This window comes from Microtus ochrogaster, linkage group LG5 (assembly GCF_000317375.1).
Source record: "Microtus ochrogaster isolate Prairie Vole_2 linkage group LG5, MicOch1.0, whole genome shotgun sequence".
In the NCBI taxonomy this organism is placed as follows: Eukaryota; Metazoa; Chordata; class Mammalia; order Rodentia; family Cricetidae; genus Microtus; species Microtus ochrogaster.
This window is the reverse complement of record NC_022031.1, coordinates 61098012-61111943: the sequence shown is the minus strand read 5'-3', so window position 1 is coordinate 61111943 and position 13932 is coordinate 61098012. Positions and strand designations below refer to the sequence as shown.

At 50.0% G+C, this 13932-nt stretch overlaps 1 protein-coding gene across 1 annotated transcript; it reads right to left on the bottom strand.

The window, feature by feature from the left end:
• Positions 1–2344: 2344 nt before the first annotated feature.
• Positions 2345–12357, bottom strand: Gem (GTP binding protein overexpressed in skeletal muscle). Its single transcript, XM_005362312.3, has 5 exons — positions 12255–12357; positions 10609–10945; positions 5511–5587; positions 4533–4737; positions 2345–3377 (listed from the first exon to the last, which is right to left on the bottom strand). Exons 2-5 carry the CDS (start codon positions 10934–10936, stop codon positions 3100–3102), a joined length of 888 nt encoding a protein of 295 aa, XP_005362369.1. The 5' UTR covers positions 10937–10945; positions 12255–12357; the 3' UTR covers positions 2345–3099.
• Between the last annotated feature and the right edge of the window lie 1575 nt (positions 12358–13932).

The window sequence follows — 13932 nt, the reverse complement described above, 5'->3', positions numbered from 1 at the left end:
GGAGCCTGGGGGGGAGAGGAGGAGCCTATGCTGCACCACAGGGAAGGAGCCTGGGGGGGAGAGGAGGAGCCTATGCTGCACCATGCTGCACCATAGTGTGGGCTCACTGCTCTCCCATCAAATCCCACACCGCATTTGTTCTCCTGATAGTACAGACAGGAAAATGAGGCTGGGAGAGAATCAAGAGTGTCACTCTCAGTGTCCCCTAGTGTGCCAAAGCCACGGTCTGTCTGTCTCTAGAGCTAAAGCTCTCAGCCAAAAGCCCATGGAATCGTCTGGATCTCCAGCCCGGGTCCAGCTCTGAGCCTGCTGACAGTGCTGAGCACCGCTCTGTCTCAGAGGTCTGTCAGATTCTGCCACTGAGGGAAGAGAGGGGTTTGCTAGTTGCCTTTGTTGTTGTTTGGTTTTGTTTTACAAAACAGGATTTATCTGTTTAGTTCTGGCTGTTCTGGAACTCAGAGATCTGCCTGCCTCTGCCTCCCGAGTGCTGGGATTAAAGGTGTGAACCACCACTCTGTTGGGCAAAAGCTGAGTTTTAAAACAGAGAAAAATCAATATGAAAATACATAGATGTAGTGTGTGTGTATGCGTGCAGTTTGTAAATACATAGATATAATGTGCATACGTGTGTATGTGGCATGTGTGCAGTGTGTAAATGCATAGATGTAGTGTGTGTGTGTGTATGTGGTGTGTGTGTATGTGGTGTGTGTGTGTATGTGGTGTGTGTGTAGTTTGCATTCCTGGTATGTATGCTATGTGTTCACAGCATGTATGTATAGTAGGCAATGTGTGCTTGTTTTGTGTGTGTGTGTGTGTGTGCGCGCGCGCGCGCGCGCGCGCGCGCTGTGAGGAATTCCGCCTCCCTCGTGGAGCCACCAAAGACCTGTGAAATTCAAGAAGAAACACCCACACGAGGGGCGATACAGAAGAGCAAAGGTGCGGAGGGGAAGGGAAAGGCATGGCAATCTCAGACTGGAATGGGTTTCCATCTGAACTGGGAGAGACGGATCAGAAGCCAGTTCTAAGCTTCACAGAAGGAATCGCAGCAACAAGTGGCAGAACTCGCATTTCTCAATCTCCTCACAGCACAGCAGGAACAAACGTGACTCTCCCAGCCACCTCATGAAGAAGGTATTGTTAGCAAGTCCATTTAGCAGATGGGAAAATCAGAAACATTTGTCAATCCAGAGACACTCTGACTCAGAGTAGGGCCAAAGTTCATCCCAGGCCTGCGCAACCTGACTCTTTCCTATCGGTTCCCTGTGCAATTTCTTGAGCAATTCAAAGATATAAAGTGGACAGATGTGGAACGCTTGCCCTCAACTTGGAAAAGAAATTCCAAACAAAACTTGGGACATCTTTGGAAACTACAGAAGTTTGAGGTGATTCAGGAGATCCCATGGGTGTGACACTATGGGTGTGACATTATTGGGGTGTCTACAACCTCAAAAAGACAGTGGGGTGACAGGAAGGAAGGTCTAGGAGGAGCCAGCAGAGGAACACCAGCAGGTTCTGTTCCAACAGGGGACACACACGGCCCTTGCAGAGGTGTCCTGGGAGTCAGGCCGAGCTATGTTATTGGCAGAAAGGGCAAACAGTTTAAACTCTGCCTGGTGAGATCTCAGACTGGAAATCACCAGTGTCTGCTGCCCTCAGCTAACCACAGAGAGAGAGAGACAGAGACAGACAGAGAGAACTTTAAATCCCCCCAATGTCTGAGCACCGCCTAAGACCGTGAGCCCTCAGGGACAATGCCAGGCCCATCTGTTCCATCAGGAATTGGCCAGACCCAAAGCAAAAACCCACAGGCCAATCGGCTTTGATTATAGCTCAGCTTTCTATGACCCCAATACTTCCCAGCTCAATCAGCCAAAAATACCTCTTCTTTAATGCGGACCATGATTTCAAAGGACAGGAGTCAGGGGTTCCACAAAATAAAGAAGAAACAGCTGTGGACTGAGCCACCACTAACGACAGGAGAAGCGGTGTCTCCGTCCATCTCCCAGCAATGCAGCTTGCTCTAGAAGCCACAGAAAATAATCGTTCTGAGCTCACTCGGAGAGGAAAACGGAATGCCTTCCTTTTCAATGATTTTATTTATTTTATTATAAGACATATAGGTAAAAACTTGCATATTTTGAAAAAGATAAAAAAGGTAATAAAACAGACTTTTTCTCAGTAAGAAATATGTTCATAAATATGCTTTATCAAATGTTAAAATGGCTATTTGCAAAATAATAATAAATAGAACACAGCTGCGGCATACAGGGCTGGGGCCTTGCTATGCTTTGGGAAAACAGTTGTTGACCGTATTTAAAGAGCAATCACTCTGCACTCCAGGCTGTCAATTAGCTGAGATTTATAAAAAACACTTTTATGATAGCTCCATGATTTCAAAAAACAACAAAGCAAAAAAGAAGATTTGACTAGAATTTGGTGAAAATGCTTTCCTCAAAATAAGCAATTGTTTAAGACACATAAGTAAACAGTTTTTTGAACCTCTAAGTGCTACATGGATCAGCTCCGAAGACTACAAATCTCTGTGGTCTCTAAACAAACCCCGTCAGTACGTGTCGGTCTCCACCCAGCCAACTCCAGCGCTGCTTCTCTTCACAGCGGTGAAGGGGACAGTTCTGCTCTGCCCCTCCAGGGAGACACGTGTGCAGAAAGCCCCCCCTTCCGACAAGCTCTCGCCCTTTCCCTAGGTTTCTGTAGGACTCAAGGGCATCAGATTCACAGAGAACAAAACTGGGTGAAACTTCCATGATGAGGCACGCCTGTTCTAGGCATTCTGGGTAAGTTTCGATATTCTGCTTCCCATAGAAGAGGGAATAAAAGCTCACGTGAACCCCAGACATGCCCTTAAATGAGTCTCGGGTGTCCGTGTAGCAGGCCAAGCTGTTCTAAGAATAAATACTGACTCTTGACAAAGATTCCCTGGCCGTGCGCGTGGCTGCCCATGAGGCTAACCTGTCGATTCCCATCTGCAATCGGGGAAGCCATCTCTAACAATGCTTATGTAGTCAATCTAATATAGATCACTGGTCCCAAAGGCCTTCAATGATGTCCCGTGGGGGACATCTGGGTGACACGGGGTACCTAGAGCACAGAGAGGTCATGGCAGGATTTCGACTTGAGCTTGAAGGCCATGTTCTTGTTGTTCTTGGCCACAATCTTGCCCCAGAAGCGCCTGGCTTTCCTGGGGAGGCTCTCCCGCCTCTTCTGGTAGGCCAGCCTCCTCTCGTTCTTCTCCTTGCTGTCCCGGCGCAGGCGGACCTGCCGCACGATGCCCTCAAACAGCTCCTTCACGTTGTGCTGCACGGCCGCAGAGGTCTCGATGAACTTGCAGTCAAACACCACCGCGCAGGCTCTCCCTTCTGGAAAAGGAGGAAGGGAGTCAGAGGGGCCGCAGAGTACGATCCTGCACCACGTGGCCGCGCTGGAGGACACGTCTCCAAAACTGCACTAGGGTAACATCGAGCAGCAGACTACTTTATAGGAGGAGGGAGGCAGCAGGGCACACAGCCTCTCTCATCAGCTAGGTGGAGAAACTGGCTGAGGTGTTTTAAAAACATGAGGGAACTCAGGCAGCTGACAGAGACAGCAAACCCGGCCTTGCTCCACGCCCAAGCTGAAACACTTTCTCCTGACTTCGTTTCCTTCCCCAAAACCTGTAATTCGAATTCTGCTACTTAGCTTTCCTCTCTTTAAAAAGATAAAAAAGTATGATGAGATGAGATCTTTTGAGGAAAAATGATGGTTTTGTAAATATATAATATGGTTACATCAAACTATTCAAGCTTCTCTGAAACTCCACTGGGTTTAGTAACTATGTGTCCAAGTTTTAGTCTGAAAAGGAATAAACGCTGAATCTGCTGTGTCCTAGCAAGATAGTCCAACTGCTTGGAGAGATTGTCTTGACTGAGCGGGGACTAAAAACGCCACGCTTTATTTTTACGGTCCTACTAAATCTACACGAAACCAAGACAAACAATCTTGAGGGCCCTAAAAAGAATACGGAGGCACACTCGTCAAACAGGAATTATCCTTGAACAAAGGATGAAGACGCATGTGTGGTTCCATCAGTCTGATGCCCTCCCAGAAGCTTAGAAGGAGAGGCTGGGGACCAGAATATTAGATGGATATAAACAACCCGAGGATAACGCTCTTTTGTTTGCCTCCCAAGCCAGAGCTCCTCACCCTTGCGTTACTAAAGCCACGTTCCCTCCCTTGAACTTGAAATCTGATTGGAGAACAGAAGGACACAGGGCAAAGGTTAAGACTGCCAGGAAATTCCTGAGGATGCTCTCTTCCCGAAGGGCAGTGGGGAGAACCTGGAACCCCGCAGGAAGGCCAGGATAAGGAGAACCAGAGACAGAGAATAATACAAAGGATGGGAACCATGGGCTCTTAGACGTGAAACTCCACGGAGCACCCCACTGCGCCCCTGGTTGCAGCCTCGCAGGGGGAGGGGAAGGGAACCCGCCTGCAGGCCAGTGTGTGTGGTACAAGGGCGGTGCCCAGGGCCTCACCTGACACAGACACTTCTCGGCACCGCACTAAGTCACTTTTGTTGCCAACCAAAATGATAGGGATGTCCTCTGTCTGCCGGGCCCTGCGGAGCTGGATCCTTAGCTCCGAGGCCTTCTCAAAGCTTGCTCGGTCTGTGATAGAGTAGACAATCAGGTAGACGTCCCCAACCTGCATGCAGTGGTCCTGGAGCCATTCACTCTCCCCCTAGAGAAGCAAGAAGACCTGCCGTGAGCTCGGGCCAGCCTGAAAATCGAGATGTCATTGTTGCAAAGAAACTGTATGTCTTCCCCAAGTAAGAGAGAGGAAGAAAACTACTTCTCACCCCTCAGAATGCACTGGTCTTCCAAGATGTCTAGGGACAAAAAGAGAGTCTGTATCGTTTCTGTGCCAAAAAAACTTCCTTTCGGATTACTACAGCTTGAGCGGGTCTGATGCCTACAAACATCTTTGACAAACAGTGTTTCCAATTTTCATCTAACCTGCCAAAAATAGGCCTTTCCCAACTTCCTATGAGCTTCCTTTTGTCTCCCTCAGAGGGAAGAATTCAGAATTCTTTGGTGAGAACAGGAGGGTTCTCAACCAACAAATGACCTTGCGTATGTGCTGGGAGGTCAAAAGCCTGCCCCAAAGCCATGTTGGCATGCAGCGTCGGGAAGGCCAGCTTCACACAAGGTGGTTTTGTGTCATTGGAAATGAGTGGACATGCTCGCCTGAACTTTTCCTAAAACAAATACACTTCTTGTGGTTTTTAATAGAACTCAGGGCAAGCCGCTGCAATTTGTTTGTTCTTTAGGGCTCCGTCTGTGGACGATCTGTTCCTCCACACGCTCTTGCTCTCCAGAAGTAAATGCTAATCAAGCAATGAGCCCACCTCCTCTGGAGCATCCACTGTGCCGGACAAGGTCACCCTGGCACCAAGCAGCCTGCCAAAAAGCAAGCCCTAAAAGAACACACCCACAGCGGCGGGTCATACATACCTTATTTTCCCACATGTCCAGGAGAATAATTGTTGCGCTCTCTCCATCAACAACCAGGGTGCGCTCATAAGTGTCCTCTAGAAGAGAAAGGACATTGCTATCAGAGGTGCATAAAAGGCTCCTGTCAGATTCACACTAGAAAACACGCTCCTTGGGCGCTGAGGAGACAGCTCTCTGCACCGTGCTCACTGCGCAAGCACGGGAACTGAGTTGGTTCCTCAGAATCCATATGAAAGCCAAGCATAGTGACAAGCACTTGTAACCCTTGCTTTGGGGGCGGGCGCAGTAACAGGCGTATCCCTAGGGTTCACTGGCCAGCCAGCCTAGCCAGCTCAAGTCTCTCCAAACCCAGAGGTTCTCTCTCACAAAACAACATGGATGGTTCTGGAAGAACAGCCCCTGAGAATGACTTCTTGCATCCGTGTGGACATGCACACATATACACACATACATGCTCTCACAAGAACATGTATATCTTATGCACACGCATACACACTGAGACAGACAGACAGAGACAGAGAATGTACTTAGTACATATACAACAAATTATGTAAATATACAAACATTTGCGAAAAAAATTACCAAATGACTACTGTAGGGGCTAGGAAGATGGCTCAGTCTCTGACTTCGCTGTGTATCTGCACACACACACAAACACACACACACACACACACACACACACACACTACTGCTCTCCTTCAGCATGCGGCACACAGTCCTCCAGTCCTACTAAGACATCTTCCACAGTTTTGTATGTGGATAGCTAAATCGCTTGAATTAAAGGGAACTTATTCCCATCATTCTTGAGCCTCTTTGGAGGAAAACCATTTATAGGGATAAATAAACTCCCGAAGAACTTTTGACCCCAATTCAAGGGATGAAGCCCCGAGGAAGCACTAACGGTAAGCTCCGTCACGGGACATTTTAACTGTAAGCTCTGTTTCCATGGGCCTCATGGAAAATCCACTGTGAGCTCCAGTGGGTGGTCCCTGACCATTTACTCAGTGGAAAGTTCGGGGGCTCTAAGCTCAGCTGTGTTTCTCCTCTCTGCAGACACACAAGAGCAAATATTCTGAGATGTCTCTAGTTGGCCCGTCATTTATCTTCTTCCACCCGCTGCCCCTTTGTTTTGTTGCATGAGGCTGGGGTGAGATGGGTTCTCACCGGTAGCCTGGTCAGCCTGGAACTCACAGGCTGGCCTGGAAGCTGCCCCGTAGGTGCTGGGATTACAGGAATGTGACATCACACCTGGCTTCTCAGTCTTTGAAAACAAATACACAACACAGCTTGTATTTTCCTGTCAAAGGCAACTTCTCTTGGTCATGGACACTTTCCCTCTGAACTTGGGCCAAGATTAGCAGTAGGTGAAGGGTAAGAGCAGTCGAGGGCCAGAGGAGTTCCATCTGGAAAAATCCTGTCAGGGGTTGGAAGGGCAAGCTGGCCTGGAATTTTTCTGAAAGGTTTTCCCATCAACCTGGCACAACTACCAGGTGCCTACTCTGGGTTTCCTGCTTTTAATGGCAACTTTTAAAAACTGTAACTTTCATGACAATGTATCTCTTTTGGGTCCTTGTGCCTGGCTCTTCCCCTTTAAGTCCGAGTGAGGCTTGTCCCTGTTAACCGGGTGTTTTCTGAATATGCCTTTAAAATCGCACCGGAACTCTGCACTTCTTTCCATGATCTATGCATCTTTGCAGCCTAGCATCTCACCTAGCATGTAACACATGCCAGTTACTTCCTGCGCTGTGCTAGCCCCCTGCCCAGTTGTCTCTCTAGGACAGAGATTTATACCTGCTTTGCCTTCTGTGGCTCCCCTCGCCCCGGGCCCACAATGTGCTTGACCCTCTGTATACGCTCGGTATAAACCTGAGCACTGAATGGATAAGCAGCAAACGCCATGGCATTGCGGCTCGGGGCACACACAAACCTGAATTCAAATCTGAGAGCTGCCCTTCCTTTCCCACGTGGCTCTAAAAGATGTAAGTTGCCCAAGGCTCAGTTTTCTGACAGACTACAGAAACAGAGAGATGGAGATGCAGAGTCGACGGTAAACAGTGTTTATTCTGTGTGCACCACAGGCCCGCACTGTGCCACACACTTACTGCTCTCTCCCTTGGTCCCCAGACCACCCTAGGAAGTGTCTCCCCAATTGTACATGTGAGGAAGCTTCCTAGGGTGAAGAGGCTGAGCCAAGGGCACATAGCTAAAGCCTGAATCACCTCGGGGTGGAAGATTCTAAACCTGTGCCTTACATTTCAAACCCAGAGCTCTTTGCCAGACTGCTTGTGTACGCGTGAGCACCGTCTCTTAGCCTAGCTGTCTTTAAGGCCAGCCCAGAGATGGCCTCTTCCACCAAGCCTTTTCTGACCCCCCTGAATTCCACTTTATCCTTGTAACTCAGAATGCTGTCCCATCCCAGCTTGCTTTCTGGTTGGTGTGTGTCTGACCTCCACAGCACATTGTGAGGCACTGCCAAGAAAAAGCTCCAGGGCTCTGCACCCCCACCGCGCCTCATCAAGTGCTGTGGTTCGTGCTAAGGAACTGTCTCGAAGTGAATGAGCCAATGGATGGAGGGACGGGGGATGCACAGGTGAAAATAACCATGCACAGAGCACCATGGACCATTGCAGTAGTCTGGAATAACAGCCATCTTTATTAGGAGAAGTGTGGGGAGACCAGCATGCGCACCCCGGTTAATGCTGGAGAGAGGGAAACAATGCACGGGCGTACCCCGGAAACCCTTCCTCTGGGCAAACACAAAGCTAATGAGTCCATGAGAATGAGCGTCCACTTCTAAATCAAAGGAATAGACTTAAGAGGACTGGGCGTGTCCCTCACTGAGAAGCTTCTCTTTATCAGAGGCTCAGGTGAGCAGGCAGTTAAGGAAGAGCCTCAGCCCCTCGCTCTCCAAGGAAACTCCTATCTTTCCCAGTTCTAGCTGCAGATCAATCAGGCAATCCCTCTACGCTTAGTGGCTATTACCCTCTGCACTGACACCGCCCCTTCGAATAGGCAAACACTTCTAGAAGCCTGTTATCCACTAACTTTTCAACTCCTCCCTCTTTAAACAAATAAAACACCACCACCTAGCCAATCCCTTCCTTACACCAGCCCTACCCAGCCCTCAGAGCAATTTACTGTTGCTTTCCTGGTGCTTCTAATGCACCATGCCGTAAGTCACGGCCACTGGCACTGAACTCTAACAGTCGGCCATCACTGGGTACCCACGTGCTGTGTGCTTAACAGCACCGGGAAGTTAAGTCTTAGGCCTGCAGAGGACAGTGAAGGAAGTCACTTGATTCTGTCAGCCTCCACCCCAACACCTTGAAAGTGGGGACAGTAGCATTGTATTGGTTCTATCTGTGTACGCATTGCCAAAAGCACACACGAAAGGCCTAGCACAGCGCCAACACATAGCATGGTGGAGTGAGTGAAAGAGCGCCAGCGTGAATTATAAAAGCCCAGCCTCCACGCGCAGCTTCCCCAAAGGGGTGATTCTCCATCTGCCACTCAGTCTCTCATTCCCTCCCAGACCCCATTCACGCACAGGCAGACACCATGATAGACCTAGGTAGACAACAGCCAACGGGAGGCACTCCGCAGAGCGCCCCCTCCACCACCAACGCCCACTCTGGCATCAGCGCCCCCTCTTCTGCTGTCTTCTAGCACCCACCAGTCTATACTAAGAGCAAAGCAGCTGCACACCTGCCCTGTGTCTCCCCTGACTCTAGCTTAGTCCCCCAGATTCCAGAGTGAGGAGAGAAATGAATACTATGTCAGCGAGTCATCCTTCCTGGCGGGTCCCTGAGCTGCCTCTTGAAGCAGTGAACTTCCTGACTGAATGACGTGGGCCATGGTAGTGAGGGCCAGGGTTTACACAAGTTGGGTAGAGAGAAACGAGTCACAGTAAAAGCCATCTTTCCCATCCTTACTCCCCTCACCCCGAAGTCTGCCGTGAGGGGTTACAGTTAATTGAAAGTGGAGACAGACCATGTGAAGCGTGCAAACACTGAGCACGCCTTCCTCCATCTCTACACTGTAAACGGGGTATGCCCCTGCTCTGGGCTTGTGTGCCGATGTTGGGGCTCTAGCTGAAGGAAGCTGCATAGAAATAACTGATCATTAGAGTTGTAATGTCTACCCCAGAATGTAAAGCTATCACCTGTGCTGCTATAATATATGTTTTAATGAACTAGGTCTAGAATTAGGTAAGGACAGAATAAATAAATATTTGAAATAAGATCATATGGAGAAACCCATGTGGAAACCCTGCCAGACTCTACACAGGGCATTTATCATCATTTTTATAGTTTGATTTTTTTGGGGGGGGGGGGTTCGAGACAGGGTTTCTCTGTAGCTTTGGTGCCGGTCCCGGAACTAGCTCTTGTAGACCAGGCTGGCCTCGAACTCCCAGAGATCCGCCTGCCTCTGCCTCCCGAGTGCTGGGATTAAAGGCATGTGCCACCACCACCAGGCTATAGTTTGATTTTTTTTAATTATGATGTTACTTCAAGTATAGCATTGGACCTAGCTACCCTTGTAAATTCCTCTGGTATTAGTGGATGCAGCCAAATGATGCGCTCTAACAGGGTTTTGTGCTTCCCCAAAATCAGTTTGGTTTTATGCATAATCATAAAAAAAAGTGTCTGGGCTGATCAACTCTTCAAAAATTATCCAGGCCAGAGTCAGCCTCCCTGGACCCCTCAGACTTGACCTTAGAAAGCCCCCTGCTGGCTCAGGGCAATAGATTCTGGTGCTGTGTACACATGTTCTTCTCCTTTCTTTCTTCTTTTTTTTTTTTTTTTTTTTTTTTTTTTTTTTTGTCCTGAGGGCCTTTGTAAGGACTGGGGTTTGACCTCGGCCACCCATCTCGGTATCAAAAAGATTTCCTCCTAATTCTGAAGATAATTTTGTTTTGATTTATTATTTTTTTGAGGCAGCGACACATAGCCCAGGCTAGCCTCAGACCCACGACATCGCTGAGGATGGCCCCCGCCTTCCCAGAGCTGGGATCACAAGCGCATATCATCATGCCTGGCTTCCAATTCCGCAGAGAAAATGACCTGAGCACTCTGTCCACCAGGGCTGGACCACCTACCTCCCAGGACCTCACAATCGCTGTCCACGCTGTCCTGCACGCCTGCAAAGATGTTGGCCAACGTAGACTTGCCCACCCCGTGCTCCCCTATAAGCACCACTCGGTAGTAGGTGCTCCCCGACTCAGAGGAGATGACGGAGTCCGTGGAGTCGGAGGACCAGCTTTGCCGGCAGTGGTCTTCAGGAGCAGTGCAGTGGCCGTTGCGGAGGTTGCAAGGGTGGGGATCCTTCTGGACCATCAGATGTCTGCCGTCAGCAGGGATGCTCCAGCGCTGCTGTGGCTGCATGCCCACAGTGCCCTGGCGCATGGTGACATTATTCAGAGTCATCGTGGGGTCCTGGGAAGCCAAGCAGACAAGATGCCAATATTAGCAAGGATGAACTAGGCCCAAGGAGGTGCAAACACGGTCCTCGTCGGTGGTATTTCATTTGATGGGTAAGAATTAAGCATTCTTACTATAAGGAACACCAATGAAACAGTTACCAAAGCCCTACCTAGCATGCAAAATTTTCAGCTAGAGAGTGATAAGAGAGAGAGAGAGAGAGAGAGAGAGAGAGAGAGAGACTGGTTTCTCAAGCAGGCTGTCATTTGTGGTTCCAATAGCATCACCAACTGCCCATAATCTTCCTTCATCCTTAAATTAACTTTGAAAATCCCACTGGGAACTGGCGCAGAAGCAGCTGGAAGAACCCACTGCCTCCAGAAATGGCTTTACCATCGGCAACAAGTCTGCGCAGTGGGGACCAGCTGGCCAGGGTTAGCTGCTCTTGCCTAAACATGGCTCTTAATCGCACCAGCGTCTTGCAGGCTTTTGTGCCTCAGTGGGGAACACGTGGCAATGACATCACTCCCCTGGCTGAGCTGGACAGGCACTTTGGGGGAACTTCCATGTTTAGTAAAGTTGCCCTGATGTTCTCCAGCTGCCTGAAGAGAACATTATTTGGGGAGTGGGGCGCTTCTGTTTGAGGTTTAAGCCTTACCTCTGCCCCCTTTGTTCATGGATACTGTTTAGCATACTAGCCCTGAGCTTCGCCCTTCTGAGACCGGTAGGACCTGCTCACAGTTGGACACATCAAACTTATGCAGAAAGTGCTTCACTCTTAAAGAACCTCGCCCACTCCAAGATCTATTTAATTAGTTTCACCTTCTTGAAGTAAAGAAGGTCAAAGACTCAGCGAAAAGACACTCAACAACTTCCTACAACTTTCTCCTTGCAAGATTTCCTCACCTGTCAGGGCAGTCTGTTCCATCAAGACTACCTGAGAGAACGCAGAAGCATCCACGGTTAACTCAGCAAGTGCCCCGCGTGAGCGCGAAGCTCACACAGAGCTTGCACACCCTGCTCCACACCGCAACTCCTAAGCCACTAGCCAGAACTAGCGGGTTTGTTTTTAACGGTCTCTGGGCTGGCGAACTGGGCGCCTGGCCACCTACGCGGTAAGGTGACACTTCTCTGGGAACTGAATTAAGGAACCCCCATGAGAAGCGCATCCTTTGCACCTGAACTTCTTTCTCCCATGGCAGAACCCCCAGGACAGACCTCACAGCCGAGGGGCTCCCTTCCCAACTTAAAAAGTTCAGAGACCAGGCACGCCCCTCCCCACCGCGACTCCTACAGGGACTGCCCCTCGGCGATGCCCTCTTACTTGGTTGCACCAGGCCGCTGGGTGGACGTCTGTCTGTCTGCTGCAATGCCTGATGCCTGCGATGCTGGCTCCGCAACCCGCGGCTGTGTGGTATCCGCTGGCAGTGCTGCCTCCTAAAGCCACCGCTGCTGGCCGCCGTTTATAGTGCTCGGCGTCCCCGCGACGGGGCTTTTCCGTGACGTCAGCGCTCCCCCCGGGAGGGGGCGGCTCTGCAGCAAACTCTGGAGTTGCAGCCACTTGGCTAAATCAGTTACTAGCAGTCATGTGATTCCCCTCGCCCCTTGAGGGGAGAGAAGAGAGAAGAGAAGAGAGGAGAGAGAGAGAGAGAGAGAGAGAGAGAGAGAGAGAGAGAGAGAGAGAGAATAGACAGTTTAATCATCATCCTTGGCCTCCTTGATTTTGTTTTATTTTCTTTCTACCAGGTGCACACTGGAAAAATACACTTAGTGCTACTTAATCGCCCTTCCCAGCAGGGCACTTGTGATCTGTCTGAACAAAGGATGGGGAAAGAGACTGCCCTGAGTTGCCAGTCTACTTAGCCAAGAAAGCAGACCTGTCTGAGCGAGCAAGGCTTCGGCTTCCAGGACGGAGGGGAGGGGGGCCCTACAGTCCCCCTAGGTGGGCAGCAGAGCAATGGGGCTCTTCCTGCTTCGCAGCACCATCTCTCTGGATTGGAGAGAGGGGGATCACTTCGTTTCCCTCTTCTGGCCGAGGCCCAAAGACAGGGGGGCAGATGAAAGATTTGGGGAGACCTTGGAAAGGGCAGGTTGGCTCTGAGCAGCTGATGATAAACACTGCCTCCTCCTGTTCTGACCATGATGCTGAAGCTCCTCAATCAGAAATTTAATCACATCCCAATTGGCGCATCTGAGAACCAAGCTGTTTGGCATGGAAGGAACGGTGGCCTGGAGCCTGGGCTTCCTGGGCATGGGGAGATGCCCAGGCCGGATCCCTCGAGAGTCCTGGCCGTGAAGGATACACGATCACAACTGCTACAGACATTTGCTAGGATTTCCAAAAACCTATGGTGCTGGTGGGCCGGGGACCTTGCTCCTTACTGCAGTTGTAGATGGAGGAACTAGTGATGCTGCCAGGGAACCTGCCCAAGGTCAGTGTTGGTGGCAGGGGCAGCATTCAGAACCAAGTCTGAATAACTTTGCAACTGCACCATTAAGTGACCTCTTCCCCGGGACATGGGTATTTCCCTCATGCTGTGTTTAGAGTCTTGCTAGCCTGTCCAACACATCCATCTGCTTCTCTGGCCAGCCTCTGCTCTGAGCTGGCTGGTGGGAAGCAGCCAGAAGCACCGATGTCTATTGCGGCTGCTGGACCGCTCTGGGGTACAATGGATTCCCAGTTTTCCTGCAAGCCATCTATCTGATTTGGGAACTATCCAAGTAACTGGCTTCTGAGGCCTGTCAGGGACCAGCTTGGCAGAGACAGAGACTCCACCAAGTAATTTAGAGAGCTTTAGTCTCGGGGTGGAGCCCCAATCTTATTTATGCACAAGGAAGCCGAGCCAGAGGCATGAAGGCTACTCAGAGAGGAGATGGCCAAGCTGGAAGTGCATTCTGGGTTCCATAATGCTCTGGGTACCTCTCTTCATCCACCAAGTTATTCCACAGGATTAGCCAGGAGGAACAGATGTGGATGTAGAGAGGAAAAGAGAGAACTGGGG